The 15,672-nt window shown below is 46.9% G+C and overlaps 1 protein-coding gene across 2 annotated transcripts in view; it reads left to right on the top strand.

The window, feature by feature from the left end:
* ARID3A (AT-rich interaction domain 3A) overlaps positions 1-15,672 on the top strand; it is an 80,810-nt gene that overhangs the window by 3,756 nt on the left and 61,382 nt on the right. Inside the window, exons 1-3 of one of the 2 annotated variants that reach the window (XM_051972133.1) lie at positions 5,740-5,835; positions 6,964-7,775; positions 8,342-8,678. In XM_051972133.1, the coding sequence (XP_051828093.1) occupies positions 7,378-7,775; positions 8,342-8,678 (735 nt within the window). In that variant the 5' untranslated portion in view covers positions 5,740-5,835; positions 6,964-7,377. Of the gene's footprint in view, positions 1-5,739; positions 5,836-6,963; positions 7,776-8,341; positions 8,679-15,672 lie in introns of those variants that run through there. The other variant, XM_051972132.1, reaches the window with a different exon arrangement.

The raw sequence follows: 15,672 nt of genomic DNA on the forward strand, positions 1-15,672 counted from the left end.
AACAGTCTGGTTAATGGGACCAAGTGCTAAGTTATATGCCTTCATTTTACAGATGAGAAAATTGAGGTGCTGAAAGATTATGGGATTTCCATTTGGTGCTAACAGGGGCCTTTAGAAGGTACTGAGTCTCTCTCTTTGTAGTATAGATGAAGAAACTGAGGTGGAATGATGTGATTGGGCCCGATTTAGAGATTAATAAGTGTCTGAGGCCTTCTAGTCTGCTAAGCCTGAAAGGCACCTTGACTTCCTCAGGGTCACATAGTGGCTCACACCTGGAGCTGAAATCTTCCATTAAGAAAACAATCCAGGGGCAGCTAGATGGTGCAGTGGATAGAGAACCATCCCTGAAGTCAGGAGGACCTGGCTTCAAATATGACCTCAGACACTTAATATATTCTAGCTGTGTGAACCTGGGCAAGTTACTTAACTCTAACTGCCTCAGGAAAAAAAAAGAAAGAAAGAAAGAAAAGGGTGGGGGGGAAGAAGAGAAAACAATCCACCCAAGAAATTTATAAGCCAAAAATCAGGAGGGCTGTATTTTAGTCTGGGCTCAGTCTATGAAAGTTTAGATCGAGTCCTTTTCTCACACTGGGCCTCAGAGTTGAATTTAGATGATCAGTGGAAGGGGGGGGTTGTTTGTGATGCCTGCTGAGATCTCAAATAACATGAGGCTGGTTTAAAAGGCAAACAAACTTCACAAAAGACCACTGACGCTCTGAGCTCTTTTAGCCATCTAGTTAAAGGAAGACTCAGTGGACAAAGTCCTTTCATTTCGAAACCCCCTTATGTACATTTAAAAACTGAGCTCTGATCAAGAATGATATTCCCATTTCTATAGTGTTTGAAAATGCTTTCCTCACAGTGACCTGAGATCCAGGGAGTGGGGTAAGTGACTTACTCAAAGTCCCTCAGTCAGTAAGTTCTGGGTCCAAGTTTCCTGGTTTTAAGCTCACCTCTTTGCCCAATACCTTCATGAAGAATCAGGGAATTAGGCCTGGGAGGGACTTTAGAGGTCATTTAGTCCCACCCCCTTTTTGATTTTACAGATGGAGAAACTGAGGCTCAGTTGATATTAACCCTTTTGTCTAAGGTTACACAGGTCTGATCTGAATTTGGGTCTTTGAATAACTCAAATGCATTGTTCTGTTGAACTATTTCCCCAAGTGATGGGACAAAAAAATCTTTCTCCAATCAGCCTGGCCCTGAGGGTGGTTTGAAAAGTTACCTTTTATTAATGATTTTTGTTTTCCCATGGCTAACATTTTGGATGCCATTCCCTCCCCACAACTCCCTCAGAGAAAGACATTTAAACTAAAATCACTGGCAGCTTATGTTGTGACCTGCATCCATAGTCCCCTATCTCATCCAAGAAAGGAGGAAGGAAAAGTAATATGGGTGGAGGTTTGACCTGGAGAAGGACCACCTTCGTGTGGAAGGAGCTCTGGACTAGGACTTAGCAGCCCTGGATTCGAGTTCTGGCTCTAACTTTAGAGAAGTTACTTTGCTTCTTTAAGCTTCTGTTTTCTCATTTGTAAAATGGGGCTATTAGCAATCTTTGTACTTCCTAACCCACTAGGCTGTTTTAAAAGAAAGTACCTTGTAAAATCTAAACACCTTTAAAAATGGAGGTTATTATTAGTGTCTAAGCAAGAAAGAACCCAGTATGATATTAATAATAATAGGAAGCATTTATATAGCACTTTTGGGTGTGTTCAGTGGTTTACAAATAGGTCATTTGATCCTCACAACAACTCAGGGAGACAGGTGCTGTTATTAGCTCCATTTTACAGGTGAGGAAACTGAGGCAAACTGAGATTGAATGGCTTGTCTGGGGTCACTCGAAGGCTGGATTTGAATGTCTCTCTCCACCTCGATGCCCACAATTTGTTAACTGAAACTTAGAGAATTGGTATGGGTAAGTGACTTGTTCTGGTTTATGTAGCTAGAAATCTACAGGTTAGATTTGAATCCTAATCTCTCTTATTTCTCTAGTCCAACATTCCAACTGTGGGGAGGCTGGCAACCTAAGGAATATGAAATGTATATTCAAATAGCTGAAGGCTATCATGGTGAAAAGGGATTAATTAGACTCATTTTGCTTGACACCAGAGGAAAGAAATTAGAATGGGGGGGATAGAGGGTGAGGGTATAGAAAGGCAGATTTAGGTTGACTGGAGAGGAAGAACTTTCTAATAATTTTCGGAGCCCCAAAGTTGGGTGGATTGCCTTTGTAGGTGGGTAGTGAATTTCTTGTCACTGGATGTCTATAAGTCAGAGTTTGAATGATTACTTGGTGTTTTTGAGGGACTTTCTGATGAGCCGTGGATCACGAGATCAGATTTTATTTGGGGTTTATGAATGAGACAAATTATTACTATCCTAGAATGCATAGCTACTTGCCTCGTGGGGACGCCTCCTGGATGGGGAGCCAATAAGGTGGATGATAGAGAAAGTGGAAAGTGGGTGGTGTTAGGAAAAAAGGTAAGATGTGAGGGCTGGGCCAGGGACTGATTGATGGGGTGACTGAGGGAGAAAGGAATGGAAGCGGAGCAGAAGGCCCCTAGCCAGGCTCCCCAGGGAAGTAGTCAACTCTATTGCCCAGCTGGCGTCCACAGGTCAGTTCTGGATGAGGGAGTTGGGATGAAAACTGGATTGAGAAGGGAGGAACGTTGAGGGCTGGGTAGGCCCTAGCATTGCAGCAGGAAGGGACTTTAGAATATTGAATTCTAGAACTGTAGAAAAGGACAAGAAACTTGGGTGGGTTTTTTTAAATATATATTTTGGTAATCTGATTTATGCATTTAAAAATGTTTTGAGAAGGGATCCTCAAGCTTGCCAGATTGCTGGTGTGGGGGTGAGGGGATCCATGACAAAAAAAGGAGGTAAGACCCTCTAGTGGAAAAAGACTTCAGAACTTAGAACTTTTCTATTTGTTTTAAAGATTGTTGTTAGATCGTTCAGTCGATTTCATTTACGTCCAACTCTTCGTGACTCCATTTGGGGTTTGCATAGCAAAAATACCGGAGTGACTTGCCATTTCCTTCTCCAGTTCATTTTATAGATGGGAAAACTGAGTCAAACAGGGTGAAGTGACTTCCTCGGGATCACACAGCTGGGAAGTATCTGAGGCCAGATTTGGACTCAGACATGAGTCTTCCTGATTCCAGGCCTGGAGCTCTATCTGCTGCACTATCCACTGTCCCAGGACTTAGAACTTAGAATGTCAAATTGGGAAGGATATTAGAATACAGAATGTCAAAGCTACAAGAGAGCTTTTGGAACCCTGATTCTCAGAGCAGAAAGGGGGCTTAGAACATAGAACATAAAACACCTTAGAACCCAGTATGGCAGAACTGGAAGGACCCTGAGAATGCACAATGGGCAAAGCCACAGGAAAGACCTTAGAGATGATCTAAACCAAACCTTTCATTTTTCAGATAGAGAAACTGAGGTCCAAAGGAGTTAAAAAATGCTTTGCTCCAGGTCATAAAATTAGTAATATAGTAGACAGCATTCAAACTCGGACTCCTTGACTACAAGTCCAGTATTCTTGCCACTGAGTTCTGCCACAGCTCTTTGGATCTCAGTTTCCTCAGTTTGTTCAATGACCCAGCTGTAAGACTCCACGTGGTAGATGTTGGCAGTGGGGGCTCAGGGCTGTCATCTCCTCCAGTTTCAGTTTCTTGACCTAATCTTGGGGTTGTGTTGGCAGCCCCCACCCTTTCTCTCCTCCTTCCCTCCCCTCCTCCTCCCCACCCTTTTTCTCCCCCACTCTTTCCTCTGTGTAACTTTGACCAAAATAGGTCCTGGAACTGGGAGAAGTTCCTTCCCCACCCCCCCATCCCCCTCCCGCCTTTCCCCCAGGTGCCACCATAGGAGTCCGACTCTTGGCAGCTGGCCTTGGGGTGGATTTAGCGCCCTTATGCAGTTCTGCTGGATACTCAGCTGCTGAGTGGCCTTGCCCATCCTGGCAGAGTTCCACGGGTGTGTTTGCTGTGTGGGCATTTTGATCCAAACACGGCTTTGAATACAACCCAAAAGTGGTTTTGAATGCGTGCTCCTTATGTGGGCTCATCCAAGATCTGGTTTTGTCAGGAGGTTTGTCAAATAGCCTTCTGTGTCCGGCATCACATGTTCCCCACCCTGGGAATCCTTTGGGCTCGGGGCTGAGGGAGAAACCTTGATCTAGATTTCTGTTCATGTCACGCCTTGGCTCTCCCTGATCCCCAGAAAGGAGAGGTCATCCCTTATATGTCAGCTCAGAAAGGGGTGCTTTGAGATCTTTTTTTCCTCCCAAAGTGTGAGATTTCTCATAAAGGGAAGAGTTGTTTCCCTCTCTCCCTTCTCCACGGGGCCACTGGTAAATGCTCTCACTAGCCATGTACCCCAGACTCAGTCTCTTTGGAGGTGGGTCTGATTGTCTCCCCGGTGCTAGTGGTTTCTAGTGTGGGGTGAGTGAGTGCTGAGATCAGCAGGTAGGCTCTGGGCCAGGTGGAAAGAGTCCTGGGCTGGGCGTTCTGACTCCTACAGCTCAGCGTCCCACTCCCAGGGAACCCAGCTTACTCTCTCTGGATTTTTAGTGCCACCCTGAATTCCCCCTTAGATTGTAAGCTCCTTGAGATCAGACCCTGTCTTTCTTTTCCTTATTTGTGTCACCTCTGCTTAATACCATGTCTGACATACAGCAAGCGCCTGATGTTAATCTGTCATTGACTTTTTGACTGAGAGACTGAGATGGAAGGACTTCCCAGCTGTGTGTGTGGAGTGGGGATCTCATTGGACCATATAGAATCTGGGCTCAGAAAGACCTGGCTTCAAGTCTTGCCTCAGATTTTTCAAGGCACAAAATCAGAATAATAATACAGCGCCCTCCTCCCTTGGTGATAGTGGGAGAAATCCCTTAGAAATGAGAATTGTCATCATTCCTTTAAATATTTGTCAGTATTTGAAGTTCTTCATCTTCTGGGAATGGTTCTAGACTGGACCCCTTAGTTTGGAGATGAGCTGGCTGGGCTCAGATTGTAAGATTTTAGAAGTGGGAGGGATCTTAGAAGCCATCTAGTCCAAAGTGCTCATTTTACAGATGGGGAAACTGAGGCCGAGCTCAGGGACTGAAGCTAGGGGCAGGAAGTGGAATCTTGATTCCAAGTCCATTGCTCCTTCCACTGTGCACATTATTTGTCACAGGAAGGAGGGCTTCAGTCTTACCCATGAAGTCCAGAGAGGGATTGGCAGTTTGCCTGGAGGCACTCAACAAAGTATGTCTTAACCCTTCTCTTTCTGCCCAGGGTCCTTTTTTTTTTATTATCCTTCTTTCCTCCCACCCCTTCTCTATTTCTTGGTTAATGTTAGTCTTTGGGAAGCTTTCATCCTGCCTTCTCTCCCCCCAGATGGAAACCAGACTTAGGCACAGGAATTCTGGGTGTCCCTTCTCTTGGGGGGGTTCTAAGCATCCCATCTTTGGGAGCTAGAGCTGAGTGAGATTCCACCAATGAGAGTAGTCTTACCCCCCTCTCAGAGCCCTGATAGGGGTGAACAGACAACCAATAGCAGCTCCCTTATTTGTATATGTGGAACTTAGAACTTGGAATACCCATATGCAGACCCTGGGCCCCAGATGGCCCAGGGAGATCACAGCCAATCAGCTGCTGAGGCAGGGAGGAGCCTTCCCCACCTCTGTTTATGAAGCAACAATTCTGGGGGTTTCTCAGTCCCCAGGGGTCAGCCTGATGAGGTGCTGTTTATCTCTCCCTGGACTCCAGCAGGTGCCAGGGAAAGCTGACTTTAATATTAATGAATTGTCTCTGGAGGTGACCCCAGACCCCTGGGTTGTAGGTGAGAGGCAAAGGTTATTGGGGAAGGGAAGGATTCTCAGCTCTGCCCCCAGGGAGCCCCCGTAGTCTTGGAGGGAACAATTCAGGGGAGACTAACCAGAGCCCCAAAGGTCCTTATGATGATAGGAATTGAAAAGGGGCAGAGTGGATACCCAGATTTTCTTGGTCTACTTAGAAGAAGGAGAGATGGAGTAGCTAGGTGACTTGGGGTTCTCTGTCCCCAGCTTCCCAAGCTTGATCCTCCCAAGCCCTAACAGATTTTAAATGGTGTGGATTTCTTAGATATACTAGCTTGTCCTCCCTTTTCCTTCTTCAAGGCCCCCCATGACTGCTCTATCAGGGACTTCTCTCCACAGTGGAAATACCCCTTTAGTCTTGGAATCAGGAGAGACCTCCAACCCTTATTTAGCTAACCAAGTCATTTACATCTATGGACATGTTTCCTTATTTGTAAAATGGGACTCATAGTACTTTATGGGACTTCACCCATCTCCTCTCATTGTAAGCCTTCCAGTGCCATAGAAATGGGAATTAGCATTCCTTCAGCTTCGTTCCCTCTGTCCAACCCAAAGGCCCTTCCTCTTGCTTGGGGTACCACAGTTGGCGGGAGCCTCTACCAATTGCCGGGGCAATTTTTAGAGCCTTTGGGAATCGGGGCGGGGTATAGCACAGGTTCTGGTAGAACCAGCAACAGCAGTTTTAAGTGGAGAGAGTCAGGAAATTAAGAGTTTAAATTCTGCCGCTGACATCGTCCAATTCTCTTTAAAGTGGGAATCATCTCCACGTTCCTTCCTTTGAATGGCTGGTGAGAAGAAGCCCCCCCCCCCCAAACCTTAACCTCTCCTTGTCTCAGCTTCTCCAAGATAGGGAGCTGCAGAGCAAGCAGATTCTGGTCTGCATTTGGGAAAGGAAATTTCCTCTTTGGAAGCGTCCGTAAAGGCAGGTCCGGGCCCCGTTATTGGGGTTCTGGTCTCGGGTGCCGGTTAGGTTGTCTTGGAGACAGAGGACTTGAGGACAAGCGCCCAGCCACGGGGAGACCGATGGCGGAATGGGAGTGGAGGATGGAGGCAGAGAGCCTTCCAGCTCTCACCATTTAGCTAACTTGTCTTTTCCATCTCTCCTTGCCCAGACAGGTTCTCAGAAGTTCCTGGATGAAACAGGCCTGAGCCAGGTTGAGGCAAATAGGACTTGCTGACCTCAACCCCCTGGCCCTGCTGCTGGTGGCGAAGGACACTCCCCAGCCTCGCTCTATCACGGGAATCCTCCAGGGGATGTCCAGCTGAGTAACCGCCTGAGGCCGAAGGGCTGGCTCCTGGTGACCTCTGGGCTTGTGTCCCGGCCAGGGACTGGCCCAGAGTCAGTGGAAGAGGATAGCCCAGCCTGGCCCTTCTCCCTCCTTTCGCTGCCATCGAAGCCCCCCCCATTCGCCACGCTGCAGTGCGGCCCGCCCGCCCCCCGGCGCCTCCCCCCTTCCCCGCCGGGCCCTGCCCTGCCGCCCCCCTGTCCCCGGGCCCTTCCAGCCCCTGGCAGAAGGCGGACAGCCATGAAGCTCCACGCGGTGATGGAGAATCTTCTGCAGCGGCAGCAGCGGGCCCGGCAGGAGATGGAGGCCCGGCAGCAGGCGCCAGAGCCGCCGGGGCCCGCCGTGCCCCCGGGGCCCGGTCCCAACGCTGACGACGGGGAGCCAGAGAGCATGCGCATGCAGCGGGCCCAGATGGCGGCTTTGGCGGCCATGCGGGCAGCGGCTGCCGGTCTGAGCCAGGCCCCGAGCCCCGGAGGCTCGGAGGGGAGCCCGATGTCCGGCGACGAGGAGGATGAGGAGGAGATAGAGGAGGACGAGGTAGCCGCGGTCCCACCTGCACGGGCAGATGAGCCAGCCCACGGGACGGAGGGCAGCCACGGACGCTTCCAGGAGCTGGTCTCAGAGGAGGAGGAGGAGATGTGAGTGCCGGGTGGGCAGGGAGGGCCTGGGAGACCTGGGCCACAGACCCAGGAGGGAACGGGCCTCTGTTTGCCCGTCTCTGAAATGAGGACGTTGGAGTAAATGCCCATTTTGATGTGTTACCTCTATGGCTGTGTGGGAGGGATAACCGTGGGCTCAGAGGACCCAAAGACCTACCTGGATGATCCCGGCTTGGTTGTGGCCCATTTCATGGATGAGAATCATCGAGGCTCTAGCCCATGTGGCTACTGCTGAGCTTTCTGCCCCTACTCCTCCTTTTTAGGAAGCGTTTGTGCCATTCTCTGGATTCCCCCATTTCCATCCCTAGAAATGGAACCGAGAAGGGGCCAGTGTCCCATCCCTGCTAGAGAAGGAACAGTTGTGTGATGGGGCAGGTTCCCAAGATGGGAAAACTGAGGCCCAGAGAGCTGGGACTAGCCCAAGCACACTCAGCTAAGCCAGCTGGTCCAGGCTCACGTGACACTTTCATCCCATTGGAGAAAGGGGGGAGGGCACATGGGTCCTGCCATTGATTCAACTTCTGCCCTTTTCTCCTTTGATCTAGGAAACAAAAATGGGAGGAAGAAGACTTTGACGAAGATCCTGGGGAGGAGGAAGAAGAAGAAGAGGAGGAAGAGGAGGAGGAAGATGATTATGAGGAAGAAGAGGAGGAGCTCGGAGAGGAGGGGATAGGTCCGGCTGGCCGGGCCAGGCTGGGCACCGGCTCCCTGCTCCCCCGGAAGCCACCAGCTCCCCAGCCCTTCCTGGGGGATGCGTCCCGGATGCTGGGGGGTCAGGATCGCTTGGCTCCAGGACTCACCCACCCAGGCACCTCTCAGCTCCCACCTCAGCCTCAACCCCCTGACCACGGGGACTGGACGTATGAAGAGCAGTTTAAACAGGTAGGACCTTGGATTCTGTTCCCCTTATGCTGTCTGGAGGCTGGATTGTTCTATAGGCACTGGGCAGCGGCCCTGTGCGTGGGAGCCTTTGCCATGTGCTGTGCCTTGTGACTTTGTTGGTTATGATCGCTGGGCTCTTTTTCTAGTAAATCTGCCCTAGGGAGAGACCCCTTGGGGTGGAAGGCGTCTCCATTTCCCCTGTCTTGTTTCTCTGATCACCTCTACCTCCAGATGGGACTAATCATTTCCCTTGCCCTCCGGGCTCAATGTGTGGGGTATAACAGTGATCCCAACTGGGGCTTGCCTGGCGGGCGAATGAATAAAGGGCCTGGCATCGAGAAACGGGCAGGGGTCCCAGGAGATTAACGGAGCTTAGCACCATGGGGTTAGGTAGCGGGCAGTGGGCCCAAGTCTCAGCAGGTGGACAGAGTTCATTGCCAAGGCCGTGGCTAACGGCAATTCAAATTTGACTCAACAGACTGTTGAACAGGTTACTGTCCGTGGTATGAAACCTTGTGCTTTGTTGCTCAGATTGATAGGAAGCTTAGATAGGACACCCATAGGCCCTGCCTTTATGGAGCTCATCATTATCTAAGACAGGGCTTCTTAACATTCTACTCGCTACCCCTTTTCTCCTGAGAAAGTTTTACAGGACTCCAGCTATATGGGCATATTAAATAGGTATACAAACTAATATGTACAGAAAATCACAATTTCATGACCCTCCAACTCAGTTGTGAGACCCCATATAAGGTCGTGAACTACAGTTTAAGAAACTGGGGTCTAATAGAACAAGATAGAAGCACAGACAGCTAGAGAACATACTCTTCATGAGAAGCAAACAGATTGTTGGGTTGGGTTGAAAGGGGAAAGCCATCACTGATGGGGGCTTGGAGAAATCTTCATGCTTCAAATTTCTTATGGCCCTTACATGACATTCTTCTCACCTTTCTCTTTGTGTCAAGTTTACTTATAGATCTGCTTCCCTGCTATTAGACCCCACATTAATTTTTTTAATCGTTATATTCCTCGTACCCTCGGTCAATAAACACTTATTAGGCACCTTTCATGTGGTAGGCATTGTGTTAATTATTGGGGATACTAAAAGAGGCAAAAGATAGTTCCGGCCCCCAAGGAGCTTACCATTTAATGAGGGAAACAACCAACAAATTGTACAAACAAGCTACATAGAGGCAAAATAGGATATAGTTAAGAGTGGGAAGGCACTAGTATCAAGAGGGTTCGGGACACACACGCAAACCAACTTCAGGGGGATCTGTAATCTCATTGGGGATACAGATTCCCCCCATTTCATCCTGTTTGATCTGGGTCCTCTTCTCATAAACCCTCCCTAGACAATCCTCCCAGTTGGTCTCGGTTACTTCCTTCACTGTTTATATTTGGTTATCCAGGGCTCCCCTCTCTTGGCCCTCCCTCTCTATACTTGCCTGGGCCACACCCTTCTCCTGCCCCTGTATTTCCTGTCTGTCTATTTATGCCCGTCATTCGCTCCATTGGCATTTGGGTCACCTAGAACTTTGATGATTGTAGTAGTCTGTTCATTTGTATTCAATTACATCAACTTGAAGATGATGGTGCTTGATTTGGGCTTTTAACAGGAGCCTCAGGGGTTCAAGAAGACTTTCCAGATGAGAGAGATAGGATGAGCAAAAGTAAGGAGGCAACAGAGTGAATTGGAGGCAGCAGAATGAATTGAAGGCATGTTGAGGAAGGCAAACAGTCTTGAAAGTCAAGAGTAGAAGATGCATAAAACCTAAGTTAGAAAGGTTGGATTAGCTCCATATTGTAGAAGGCCTGGAATACAGCAAGAGAGTTTGGATTTTGCTCATTGGACGATTGAAAGCCATTGAAGGCTTTTGAGGAGGGTGACGTGACCCAGTCTGGGCAGAAAGATTAGTCTGGCAGTGCACCAAGGGAGGACCGGAAAGGGGGAGAGTGGATGCTTTGGAAGCTGTTGAAATGAAGGATGGTATTGAGTATATGGGTGATGGTGATGACACAAAGCAACTAGGGAGATGTGGGAAATGTGGTGGAGGTGTGATTGATAGGAATTGGTGACAGGCTTGATGTGAGGGGTGAGAGAGGGCAGGGAAGCGCTCAGTCCTCGGCTCCTGCAGGGAGGGGATCGGGAGTCCAGGTGCAGCCCTTGAAGCTGGAGCCAGGGTAGGAAGGGAGAGGGGGAGGTCTGTTTCTTGTGAAATCAGGCCAGGTTCCATTATGGTAACTAAAGTCCAAGTGCTAAGGGAAGGCAGTGAACAGTTACTGCAGGTGGCTCAAGCCTCCTTTAGTTTTTTCTGGTCCCAGGCTGATTGAGCTTCAGGGCTGCTCATGACCATAGGAGACAATATAGTCCTGGATTGGAGGGCTGGGCAGGGAATTGGGGAAATGAACAAAGTCACGAGAGCATAAGCTGGAGTAGGATGGAGAAAAGAGCACTAGAGATGGAGACCAGAGGCTTGGGTTCCAGTTCTGGCTCTGACCAGCCATGTCACTGTGGACAGTCGCTCTAACCTCAGTTTCTTCATCTGTAAAATGAAGGAAATCTTCTTCTCATGGCCTAACTTCTGTGGCTTTTGGAAGGAAAAACATTTATAAATCATAAAGAACCATAGCTATTGGACTGTTCATAGCAGCAATAATAAATGGGGCAGGATGTGAGGCTTTGCTTAATCTTGTCTCTTGACAAGGGAGCTCCTGGGACCCCCGGACAGGGGCATGGGGGGAGGGCAGGACATAGGATTTCCACATGAGATTTCTTGAGTAGAGGACCTCTACTGCACCCAGCTCTGGGACCCTACAGAGGGAGGTTTGGCTCACTCTCAAGGCCTCACACATACTCATTCTGATCATGAAGCATCAACCCTTCAAGCCCAGGAGTTTGAGGGACAGTCCAAACCTTAGGGGACTTAGCAAATCACCTTCTCCTCCTGCTCTCTTACTGAGAGCCCCGGGCTTTGCTAGGCACAAGACACAATTTGTTACCCTGAGCAAATCAAGTGCACCTCGATTTCCCCTGGTGTTGGTTGGAGTTAGATTTAATCTTTAAATTCTGACATTTCTGTATCCTATTAAGGTGTATTCAGGAAATTGGAAATTTAGTCCTTCCTCCTCCGCCCATTTTAGAAATGGGGAAGCAAGGACCAGAATGTGCATTGAGTTCCTAGGTATGGAGTTAGGCCTTGGGGGAAGCAGCATCCCAGCCAGGGTATTCAGCCGATCCCCTACAGTTAAGAGAGACTTGAGGAAGCTGGAGCCATCAGCTCTGGGCTAACAGGAGGAAACCGCCCTTTTCACTGAAGGGGCTCCAGGGAGGTCGGCCAGAGCTGCTTTGATGTGTGTGTTTTAAGTCCATTTAAACACTGAAGGGGCCATCCGAGGGGGCCAGTAGAGGGGACAGTAAAGACGAAGGGTGGGGGTTGTGGCTGAGCAGCCCCAGATGGAAACCAGACAGAAGGAGGGGAGGATGGTGGCGGGGGGGGGGGGGAAGGGGGGAGTGGCAGCTGAGCTGGAAATTGAGGGTTTTCTCATGTTCCTTATTTTTGTCCCCGCCTTCCCTGGATTGAAACACAGCTGGAAAGGGGAGGCAAATGGAGATGGGGGCACCTGAGCATCTTGGTGGGAGTGAAAATCTATCAGATTTGGAATTCTGGATCTGAAACTTCCTGGCTGACTCATTCTTCTCACTGAACCTCAGTTTGCTTATCTGTAAATGGAGATACACCCAGCTAAGAGATAGGCAGGACCTTAGAAATCACCTAATTCTTTTTTTTTTTTTTTTTTTTGCATTTAATTCTCTTCCCCCCAATTTATACACCTGGGATGCAAAGAGGGGAGAACAATTTTATTTTGACTTTCAAAAATTTTATTTCATTTTTAAAGAAAAATTGTTTTGTAAGTCTTAACATATCTTGGGAAGGGGGAGCCGGAATGATTCCTGTGAAGGAGGATGATAGCTGGGCATAGAGCCTGGGGATAGCCTTGGAATGAGTTGGGCAAAGGGACCAGCCTTCATACGTATGTGGTACCTCACAATTGATAATAAAAATAATAACAATAATAGCTAGAATTTATATAGCTCCCACCACATAGTGTCAGGCACTGTGCTAAATACTTTCAAATATTTCAGTATAATTTAGTGCAAATATAATTCTTTTTTTTTTATTAGATAAGTTCCTTTTTTTTTAAATTTAAATTTTATTTTATTTAATAAAACTTTGTACTGACAGAATCCATGCCAGGGTAATTTTTTACAATATTATCCCTTGCACTCGCTTATGTTTTATTTTTTCCCCTCCCTCCCTCCCCCCCCCCCCCAATATGGCAAGCAGTCCTATATATGTTAAATATGTTGCAATATATCCTAGATATAATACATAGCAAATATAATTCTAATGTTATTGTATAACAATATAATTTAATTCAAATGTAAAATAAATATTCAAATATAATCTCATTTGATCCTCACAATGATCCTGGGAGATAGGTGCTATTAGGATCCCTTATTTACAGTTGAGGAAAATGAGGCAAGTGACTGCCAAGGTCACACAATTTGAAATTTCAGTTTGCAGTTGAGGATATAGAGGTCTGCAAAATGGAAAAGTCTCCATCAAGTTTCTGTGCTGAGTAGTGGCAGGAGGAGGACTGAAACATAGGCATCTTATGGGCTCGTTTAGGACAGGGTTATTTCTGTTCAATTGCTCCTTGACCTTACCTCTGTTGGATGCTTTACAGTGTACAGTTCACTCTATTATATCTTTTTTCCTCTGATCCTCACAACAAACTTCCCAAAGGTCACCAGGGTGGGGAATTACTGTCCCCAGTTTCATTTCCCAGTGGGAAAAATTGAGAACCAGAGCAATTAAATGGCTTGTCCTGGGCTCCAGAGATCTTCTCCCGGGAAGTTAAAAAAAATGCAGGCCCATTTTTCCCTTGGTGAGGGCATTTGCTTATATTTATACATGGATGTACATCCGTGTGTCAGCTTCTGACTCTAAGCCAAGCCTGTGGGTTAGCTGGGATTGAAAATAACCTCGGGGTGAGCTAGAAAGTTCAGGCTTCCAGAAATGGCTCTGGGACAGCCCCTCCCTCCTCTCCTGCCTCTCTGTCACTCTCTCTTCCAAACTGCGAGGGGTTCCTCCAAGTTCATGTATCTTAGTATGGAGCTTCTAGAGACCTCCAAAAGGGCCATTGTTTGAGAGGTACTTGATCAGGCAGGAAGAATGAAGAAGGGAAGAGGGCCTCCTTGGCCCCCAGAGATAAATTCATTTGGTAGACAATCACATGAATGGGCAAAATGATGGGTCCAAAAACCAAATCCTATTTTTAACTCGAGGAGAATGGGGGTGGGCCTTAGCTGCATTATTCCAATACACAGCTCAGGGCCTTGTATCCAATAAAAATTTAATATATATTTTGCTGATTTTTTTGAAGAGTTCTTAGAACATGCAATGTCATAGTTGGTAGGGCTCTTAGAACACAGGGTTAGAATTGGGAGGCCCATTAGAACAAGAGCTGGGAGGACTCATAAGATACATAATGTCAAAGTTGGGAAGGCCCTTAGAATACAGAGTAACAGAGCTGGGAGGACCCTTAGAACAGGGGATGTCAGAGTTGTGTGGGCTATTAGGATACATAATGTCAAAGCTGGGAGAGCTCTTAGAACACAGAGTATCATTGCTAGGGGGATCTTGAGGATACAAAATGTTTAAGCTGGGAAGTCCCTTAGAACAGAAAATCTCAGAACTAGGAAGACTCTTAGAACAAGGGATGTAAGATTTGGGAGGACCCTTAGAACACATTGTCAGAGCTGGGAAAGAACCATAGGACTTAAAACCTAGAATATCAGAGCTAAGAGGAATCTTAGAACACAATCTTGAAGCTCAGAAAGTTCTGAAAACTTGGTTTATGGAAATTGAAAGGAATTATGGAGTCTTAGAATGTCAGAGCTAAGAAGGATCCTGGAATAGAGAGTGCAGAATATCTGATCTGGAAGTGACTTTAGAGACCATCTCATCCAATATTCATTGCTCGCACTCACTCCTACCACCATTTCATAAAGAAAACTGTTAGAGAGAAAGAACTAACCCAGAATCTAGGTACTAGTCCAGTTCTAAGATCCGATCCTGTTGTCTTAGGAACTCATGGCCCTTTCTTTGATTCTGCTGTCCCCTTCCTCCCTTTGCTCCCCTTCCCCCCATTCTGTTTTATATGTTTTTAAAAGCAAGTGAGGGGGAGCTGGACCCCCTGGAAGAACAGACATGGACCATTAGCGAGGGAAGCAAAGCTTTGGTGTACCATTTATTGCCCAGTCACTATTATCTGCCTACCCCTATCCACTTGCTGGTTGCCTTCAGTTGGTGGTAATTTGAGAAGGAGGAAGCAGGGAAAAGGGCCCTGAGGAGCTGCCTGATCTCAAAATTGTCAGTGTGATTGCTAGAACTACGTGGTGGGGATAAGGAGAAGAATTTGTCATGTGGTAAAGAAATTTGTTTGTGAAGAGAATATACTTTGGCAATCTCACAGCACTGGAGAACTAAGAGCTATTTATTATAACTATTGTTTTCTGTGATTGTTATTTAATAATGAGGGAAAACATCAATAATTGAAATATTGAAAATGTAGAGTTTGGTGAGGAGAAAGGCAGAATAACAATAGCCAATAATATCTTTCTAGCCAGTCTGATCTAATAAATATTTGTTAATAATAATGATAATAACAGCACCAAATAGATAAACTTTAAGTTTTTATCACGTGCATTTGATCTTCATAATAACTTTGGGAGTTTGGTTCTATAATTACCCAATTTTATAGTATTGAAATTTTAAAAAATAAAATAAAATCATAAAAAAATTTTTAAAGTTATTCTGTAACTTTTGTTACAGAATAAATCCTTTGATTCATTCTCTTTTTTCAAAAAAAATTATGCCAAGTTTACATATGAGGAAACTGAGGCAGATATTGGTTAAGTGATTTG

The sequence above is a fragment of the Antechinus flavipes genome, chromosome 1, assembly GCF_016432865.1.
Source record: "Antechinus flavipes isolate AdamAnt ecotype Samford, QLD, Australia chromosome 1, AdamAnt_v2, whole genome shotgun sequence".
Lineage (NCBI taxonomy): Eukaryota > Metazoa > Chordata > Mammalia > Dasyuromorphia > Dasyuridae > Antechinus > Antechinus flavipes.